Consider the following 9,578-nt stretch of genomic DNA (forward strand, 5'->3'; position numbering starts at 1 on the left):
GATATCTTTTAAGGGTAGGACAATAACAACGATAACCCTTTTGAACACTCGAATAACCCAAGAAGATACATTTCAAGGATTTGAGATCTAACTTAGTATGATGAGAACGAACGTCTCAAACAAAACAGACACAACCAAATATCTTAGGAGCAATAGAAAACAAATACTTGGTAGGAAAAAAATACAATACGGAATCTCATCATTAAGATCAGAGGAAGACATTCTATTAATAAAAAAACAAGCTGTGGAGACAGCATTCGCCTAAAATTTTTTTGAAACATGCATTTGAAACGATAAAGCACAGACAATTTCAAGTAAATGCCTATTTTTCCATTTTGCAACACCATTTTAAGATGGAGTATCAACACATGAAGGCTAATGAATAATGTCATGTTCAAACAAGTAAGAGTCAAGAGTATGAGAAAAATATTCACCCGTATTATCAGTGCACAAAGTTTTGAGAGAGACAATAAATAAATTTTTTATTTCAGCATGAAAGGCACAAAAGTGAGATAATAACTTAGAATGATTTTTTATTAAATATAACCAAGTTAGACGAGAATGATCGCCAACAAAAGTAACAGAATAACAAAAGTCTATTTGAGACACAACTGGACACGGACCCCAAATATCCGAATCAAATGGATCTCTTACTCATTTATTGACTCGAGGACTTGAACTAGACGATGAAATTTAGCAAATCGACACAAATCACAATTCAAAGAAAACAAAGACCTAAATTCGGGATAAAGTTTCTTCAACACAAATAAAGATGGATGACCTAAACGACAATGAATTTTAAAGGGAAGAGTGATAGGACACGCCACAACTTGCGGTACTTGGTGATCAAAGAGATAAAGGCCTCATGACTCATATCCTCTACCAATAATCTTTTTCGTCACATGATCTTAAAACAAGCAATAACTAGGAAAGAACAAGACAACACAATTAAGGTCATGAGTAAGTTGACTAATAGAAATTAAATTAAAGGACATGTTAGACAAATATAACACAAAAGAAAAAGAAAATGATGGGGTAAGGTGAATAGTGCCAGAGCTAAGAATAGAGGATGTGGAGTCATCTGCCAATGTGACAGATGGAAAAGGGGCAGAGGACAACGATCTAGAAAATAGGCGAGAATTACCTATCATATGGGCTGTGGCACCAAAGTCTATGACCCATTTGGTAGATGATGTAAGAAGACACTTGTATTACTTGGGGCAATAGTGGATGCAATAAAAGGTGAGGAAGATGACGCTTGTAATGAATCTTGGTAGTTCTAAAACTAAGCAAACTAATCTACAGAAATAGTAAAGAACGCCTCTAGCATATCACATATGGAAGCTATCTGAGCATGTTGAGATCGTTGATTATTCTTAATATAATAATTTTTTACAATCACGTTTCATATGACCTGGCTTATGACAGTAGTTACAAACAATCTTTGTAGAATCTGGGTTTTTATGATCATAATTATTCCTCTGAAAATTGTTATCCATTGCTCGAGGTGTCCGAGAGTTATTGTTCTTGCTAATGAAACCACTACTCGATTGAGGAATAGACACAATAGTCAGAGAGCTTTCAAGGCAAAGGACACGAGTCAAAGTATCGTCTAATGATGGAATCTTAGAGTCAAACAGAATATGTGGCTTCGCCATTCCAAATTCAAATAAGAGTCCATTCAAAAAGATCATAACAACCATATTCTCTCGTTGAGCTTGTTGAACTTTAACATCAAGACTAAAGGGTAACAATAAAGCAAGGTAGATAGTTATCTTCTTAAAGCACATAAAGTAATTGGTAATAGACTCTGCTTTTTGTTCAGCACGAAAAAACTGCATACACACCTCAAACATTCTATGTACTTGCTCTTTACATGAATATAGAAAATCTAAAAATTTCAAAAGTTCTTTAACAGACTCATAGTGATTAACTATCCACTTGGTCTTACCCTTGAAATGAGAGATTTATTGGGTCAGCATTGTTAAGCTACCCTCATCTATGTAGATAAAAGGATAATTTCATGTGAACAATAATTTATAGTTAGCTTAGGATTAAGATTAAGTTACCTAGGTCATCAATAATTGAAATAGCCAATTTTATACACTTAACGATGTTATTACGTAAAAGTCACTATTTCATAGTTCCAATCTTATGCAAACTCTTTACATAGGATGTCCCCCACTTCTGTCGCCAGAATAAGGCGTCGAACCTTATTTATATGTCATAGACTGTTTAGGCTATATACTCGAACTTGATCCATGTTTATCACTAGATAGTCTCTGAATCTTAGTTTACTGAATTCAAGATTATAGTATTCAATTTTCTTTAATAAGTCTTCAATAACCACTTTACTAAATAAAATATAATTTTAAACTACAAACTACGAGTTTTAGTACATAAATTTCAACAATATATATGAGAAAGTACATGAAATGTATATTTTAGCATGATGTTTATATTATGTCACTTATCGAAAGTCTATAATTATTATAATTATATTTAATATAAATATTGTATATATTTGAAATAGCTAAACTAAATAAGTTCATGGACATAACAATTTTACAGTATATCATCTTATATACCGAATTATATATTTTCATTTTTCATATGTTTATCAACACAAAAAATAAATCATGGTATATTTTCAAATGTATAGAATTTGTACAAAACTTGAGCAACATAAAAACACAAGAATGAAAAAAAGTGAAAAAAAATTATGTAAAAAACCATATAGATAATGACAATAAAAAGTGAAAACAAAATGGAATTTAGAATTGAAGTGAAAGAAAAAATACCCCATAATTTTTACCATTTTTAGAAAAAATATATGTATTACCTCACATTAAATTAACCAAATCTCATACAATTAAAAAATAAATATGTAGTATCTCACATTAACTAAATCAAATTTCATACCATTATAAATAATGGTATCCCACATTAAATGCTCAAAACTAAATCAAATAATAAATAGCCAAAATTAAATTTAAAATTAACTCAATAAAAAACTATTTTCATATTTGTGTCATTACAAATTTTTATTTTTTAAAATAAATAAAAAACGACTGGACATTAATGAGGGTATCATGGACATTTGCACTTGATTTTTATGTAATTTTGTAACTCATTAGCCTATTCTCGAAAAAAAATAGTGAATTTAAGACATTATTAAAACCGTAATTAGACTACTACGATAGAAAGCTCAATTATAAAATAATATATTTTAACTTGGGGATTTTTAAAACAAATCAGTAAAATATTTACATTGTATAAAACAATTCTGAAAAACATAAAAAGTCAATAGGTCCATAGTGGAAAATACCAAAAGTGTTTCAATCAATACGCGATTAATCAGCTACACGAGCGCACGAGTAATCTTCTTCTAAATGATCGTATACTATAGTTTAAATGAATGATTAAATGATCTACTATCGTTTAGGTCATGATACACGACCGTGTAGTTTCTTTAACAATGAGAAAAAAGACTTTAAATTTAAACGATTGTGTTGACCATGTTAAACGATTGTGTTGACCATGACAAACGATCGTGTTGATCATAAAAAACATCATGTTGATTATGGTAAATGATCGTGTAGTTCAATGTAAATGATTGTTAAAAACTTCAAACCAAACAATCGTGTTAACCATGTTAAACAATCGTGTTAACTATGGTAAGTGATCATTTAGATCATGCCAACATGATCAAATTCATTTTAAACAATTGAAAAAAGACTTCAAATTTAAACGATCGTGATGACCATGGTAAACGATCGTTTAGATCATGTCAAAACGATATTTAAACGATTTTGACATTCTTGAATATGTGAAAGATAAAGTAGCTTCTTAGTATCTTGCCTAATGATGAAAATGAAATAGTACATTTAAATAGAAGAATAAATCGTTTAAAAATAGAAAGAAAATCTAAAAGAGAAGAGGAAGAAATCTGGAAGAGAATATTAATAAATAGCAAAAAAGAAGAAGAAAGAGAAGTGATGTATTGTCCTCAATATTCAAGAGCAAATCTAGAAATTATGAAAATATTTTACTAGCTTTATGGATTTTATTTGTTACACAACTATAAATATTTTTTTAATTTTGTTACATTTATGTAAATTATCTTTTAATTTAATTAATTGTTAATTATGTTACAACTATTATTTAACAACATTTTTTCTTAATCTAATTTAAAAACATACTTATTTGATAATGGCTTACAATATAATTAAGAAAATATTTTCAAAATGGTTTTGGAATTACTTGGAAAATACTTTCAAAATGGTTTTGGAAAATTACTTGGGATGTTACTGTTATTAGGGAAAATATCATTTTAAACCTTAACTTCTTGGAATCGTTATAAATTTAAGCTCTAAACTTTGGACTCCTTATAAATTTAAGCTCTAAACTTTGGAGGCATCAATTTAAACCCCAAATTATCAAATTAGACCTTAACTTTCATAGATATATTATTTATTTAGATACATTTACGTACTTTCATAGATATATTATTTATTTAGATACATTTACGTACATTTATGAAATTTGAAAATTTAAATTTCGATTTAAGTTTATACGACTCTGAAAGTTGAGAGTGATATTTACCATAATAATTGATATTTACCATCATCATCATTGTTATTGTTCTGAAAGGAACACCCGGAAGTTAACGTTGGAGTAAGCAATTCTCGGTCATTTCTACTAAAGCCATGTTCGGCTTTCATCTTTGGAAACCACAAATATGAGTATACCATTTTTCTCAAGTTAAAAACAGAAAGAACAAAATGAAGGAAAAAACAAACAAACAAACAAACAAACAAAAACAAATCCTACCATGACAACTAACTGATTCTTAATTTTATCCTTCAGTTATATTTCTTAGATTACTTAATTAATAATATTTGTAAATATATAGTTTAGGAACAGAAAGTTAACAGAGCAAACTGCCTAAAAACCTTTCTTCCCAAGAGGAAAAGAAAACCTTTTACCAAAAACCAAGTTTTTAGGAACTAAACCACACCTAATACGTAACCCAACCATCCAAACCAACAAGAAACCCAGCCAAACGATGAACACAGTTCAAACTGTAAAAACTAGCCAATGAAACCAATTTGATTCAGCCAGAATTGTTAGTTTTTCCAATTTAGGTTCATCAATTCCTCGCACATATTAAATATGGATGGTATGAACAAAAATTCCGATAAAGTGGCAACCAAAACTATAAGCAAAGAAGCTCAAATTCGAGAAAGTTGCCACAATGTAGCTGGTAGTTTTGTGCATCTACTTCATATTTCGTAGTTACTAGAGAGATTGCACATTGACAAGCAATGTTTAGAATTGCAAGCAAAGAGGCATTCTTTTGTCACATCAGGCTACCTATGGACAATTTTATATAGTAGTGAAGAACAAGAGCAACAAATTCAAATACAACATAGCATTGGGGATAAGACTTTCATCCGCTTCCAGCAGTAATTTCATTCACATCATCTTACCTCCTCTCTTCCTCTCATCTTTACAAAAATGGAACAGTGTAAAATTAGTTTATCATATGCATATTTTATCCTCTCTCACCCTCCCCTCCCTTTTTTCCCCTCATTAGAGAATGGTTAATGCAGAGCAATTCTAGCTATTTCAGCTCCTCTTCAGTTTCCCATATCCAATCCCTCCTCTTTAACACATGAGCTAAAAAGTAAGGAGAGACAAAAGAAACCAAACAGGAATCAAACAAACCTTCCTATGAAGTTATTGACTGACGAACTGCTGCTGGAGACTCAAACAACTGTAACTGGCATATTGTCGTTGTTTCTGCCGCGTTGCATTTGCTTTTGTACTGCTTTGATTGCTGCTACTCTAGCTGCATTGGCTGCTCTATTTGCCGCTGCTACCGCTCGGTTAACCCTTTCGTCCACTTTGCCCACATCATAGGCTTTCTCAGCCGCTCGTCTTGCTTCCTGTAGACAATGCAAATTCCAAACCAATCAGAAAGCTCTGTCGAATGAAAGATGGAGGAGAGTTGAAAGACACAAAACGAATCAAATGGCTCACGTCAGTACAAGAGAGATTTTACCTGCACTGCATTGAGTACTTTGGAATGATAAACTGCAACGGGGGACACTGGATAAGTAGAATTCTGAGTGCTGGGAACGTCAAGAACTCCATTCTGCCAGTGACCGGATTGGGTTTCTCCATTTCTATATGTATACATTCCAAGTCCTTGCCTTCTGCCTTCATGCCAAGCCCCCTCGTAGCGGTGTCCATTGTTAGCAAATTGATAAACGCCAAATCCATGCATTTTATCAGCAAAATATTCACCAGCATATGTGTCCCCATTTCTAGATATTTCATGAAAAAAGTTACAATATCAGTATGAAAGGGGAGATACATCAAATAAATCTGAAAAGAAATAGTATCCGAGAACAACAGAAAGATTATAGTCTATCAAGAAGTGAGAAAGATAAAAAAGAACTGCCTCTGAATTAATGTATGAGAAGCACTGTGAGCACAAATTTCAAGGTAGCACATGAACAGTTATCCTAAATCTCTCAGATTATGAAAGATGATTCAACAATTCACCAATACTGGAGCTTCAACTATTCACACATTCCCTACAGAGCCGTTTCACGTCATTATCAGTTCAGTTACCACAACTATCTCTAGGCACAAGCCTGAGCAAATCAAACCAGGTCCCTTTCTTTATTCCTTTGTTGCTCTTTTTTGGAGTGGTTTTTCTAATTTCCTACATCTTATCAATGTTTTAAAATGCTAAAGGAAGCCTCGAGATGGTATGCCGTGTGTTATGACCAAATAGTGAATTGAAAAAAAAAAATTTAAATCCTAAATTGTTATGACCAAATACTGCTGAACATGATTGTCATATATAAGTGTAAAAAGAAAATATGCCCCCACATTTTCACTTAATCAAAAATCCAGAAGGGTATCTTTATCATCACTACGACTACTCTTATTATCATTAATAGGATTGATTTACACTATAGATTTTTATCTTCAATTTTTTTTGAAGTCACAGCAAAAAAAGTGGTCCTAATTCAAATTGCCACAACTCAAACCTTAATATTTTAAGAAGGTAGGTAAATCTCTATTATTTTTCTAATCATTCTACAAGGGCCACGAGGCACAGAGACCTTACGCCTCAATAAGTAAGCCTCTTATGGCTCAAAGAACGCATAAGTTTCGAGGCTAAAACTTAGAATTAAGGCCAAGGTGCAAGTCTCAATAGCTTTTTGAAACATTGATCTTAGAAGCAGTCACATTCAAATCCATGGAACTGAATGGGCATTAAAATAACCAAATATTGCAGAGAACAAGGCGTTTTTGGTCAAAAGAAAGCCAAGACACTGCTCAACTTATGATTTAATATCATCCCAAAGGTTGGTCTAGTGGTACATAACTTCTCTAAAACAGGGTATCACTTCTGTGGAGGGACATTGGTGAGATCCATAAGCATAAGAAATATTCAAAGCAAATGAGTTTATGTAATTCAACCAATGACATCACACCTCTCCTTACACAAACAAAATGAAAGAAAACACGCATATATTTAAGTGGTTTCTCTGCACAGAGCTGTTGGATCGAAGACACTAATTATCAAACCTTCTGGCGAGAACTAAGAGCATATAGAAAGAACCATAGTCAAATCATTGTATATAAAAGCAAGCAATCCAGTAAGCATTCAATGGCCAAACAAACCTCGCCAAAAGACACACAGAACTCAATCATAAACCAATACATATATTCAAATACAGTTATTGAAAGGCAAAAAGGCAATGCGCAATTTGGATTCCAAATGCAAGAAATTTTTAGATAAATACTTTTAGCTACCTGAAATGATAATGACCAAGCCCGTGTTTGACGCCCCACTTGAATTCCCCAACGAATCGGCTTCCATCGTCGCAGGTATGAACTCCACACCCATGGCTCTGCCCATTAGACCACTCTCCGGCATAAACATCGCCAGTGTAAAACCTATACATCCCAAAACCGTGGCGTAGCCCCTGCCGGTACTGCCCACGGTACCGGCTTCCTCTAGCCCATGTCTCAACTCCATATCCATCATATTTTCCATCAATCCAGTCTCCTTCATATCTACCACTCATATAGTAATAATAAACACCACTACCTGAACACTTGCCCTTATGAAACTCACCCTCATAAACATCGCCATCACTGTAGACCTGAACCCAACAACCAGAATTCAATCTCTTCTCTGATTTTGACCGAGACCCAATTGACCAAAAAACCGGAAGATGCGTTCTAGACGACGAAGATGATGAAATGAGCTTCACAGGGAAAGAGCGAGCGAAGAATAAACGTATGGAGGGAAGGCGAGGAACAGCGAGATTAAGAGAGAACAAAAGGGCAGCAGAGAAAGCAAAAGCCGAAAGAAAATCAAGGAAGAAAGAATGGGTTGGATGGGATACCAAGAAATAGAAAAAGGGTAGAGAAAACAAAAGAATCAACCGCAAATGAACACGAAGCCGGCGAAGCTGCTTGAGGCGACGGAGCAAACGGAAAGCGGCACTCCGAACGGCCAAAGAAACAGAAAAGAAAGAAGGATCGACGGAATTGAATTGAGGGGCTGAAGGAAGACGATAAAGAGTTGGGGATTTAGTGAGAGAAGAGTGATTATGGGTCAAAAGGGGTCTCTTATAAGGCGAAGTAGACGAAGAAGATGAAGGCGACGGCACAATCGGGTCATGATGAGAAGGAGTTTCAATTAGGATTTGAGGGGTTGTGAAAGAAAGAAAGGAATGATGAGATTGATTATTATTATTATTAGTATGAGGCTGCGGCGGCGGATGTTTCTGATGAATTGAGATTGAAGAAGGGAAAAGAAGAGGAGGAGATGGATTGAAATCGGAAGAGACGCCGCTGCTTTCTTTTCCGATCTGAACTTCAGATTTCTTCTGATGCATTACATAAGAAAAAAACCCAATTGAAAAAAGAAGAAGAAGAAGAAGAAGAAGAAGAAGAAGAAGAAGAAGAAGAAAAACACCAACCTAGATTCAAAATAAAAATCAAAAGCAAAACAAAAAGGAATCAAATTTCTCCCCCGAAAGAAAAGTTTCAATCTTCAACTTCAAAATCTAAGACTCAGAATCCTTCTTCTTGTTCTTGTAAGAAGCTTATGGTTAAGCGTTTAAATCTTGGAATTCAGCGGAAAAAACTCGATGATGCGGTTCTCCAAAATCCACCCAGATAGAGAGAGAAATGAAGCAGTGTGGAGAGAGAAGGAGCGGTGTGCGCGTAGAATTTATGGAATTACAATTTCATTTATATTATTATTATCAACCCAAAAAAAGCAAATCACATCCGCTTTTACCAAAATAGCCTTACGGTTTCTGGAAAATTACTTCGTTGAAATTAGTTCCACGGGGGTATATGGTGTCAATGAGTTCATTTTCTTTCTCACATATGAATTCATTTTCAATTACGGAAAATCAAAATAATTTTTATTTTAGTACCCTCTATAAACCCTCCAGTTTTATGTCCAAATTTTACCTTAAATAAATTAAATCTATTAAGAGAGAGTGTCATAATCTTAATTTTAAACTAAAACT

The 9,578-nt window shown here is 33.5% G+C and overlaps 1 protein-coding gene across 1 annotated transcript; it reads right to left on the minus strand.

Moving 5' to 3' along the window:
* Window positions 1–5,417: 5,417 nt before the first annotated feature.
* On the minus strand, window positions 5,418–9,266 carry LOC103496903 (uncharacterized). The gene is made up of 3 exons (XM_008458940.3): window positions 7,840–9,266; window positions 6,068–6,332; window positions 5,418–5,951 (listed from the first exon to the last, which is right to left on the minus strand). Exons 1-3 carry the CDS (start codon window positions 8,931–8,933, stop codon window positions 5,772–5,774), a joined length of 1,539 nt encoding a protein of 512 aa, XP_008457162.2. The 5' UTR covers window positions 8,934–9,266; the 3' UTR covers window positions 5,418–5,771.
* Between the last annotated feature and the right edge of the window lie 312 nt (window positions 9,267–9,578).

This window comes from Cucumis melo, chromosome 5, assembly GCF_025177605.1.
Source record: "Cucumis melo cultivar AY chromosome 5, USDA_Cmelo_AY_1.0, whole genome shotgun sequence".
Taxonomy (NCBI): Eukaryota; Viridiplantae; Streptophyta; class Magnoliopsida; order Cucurbitales; family Cucurbitaceae; genus Cucumis; species Cucumis melo.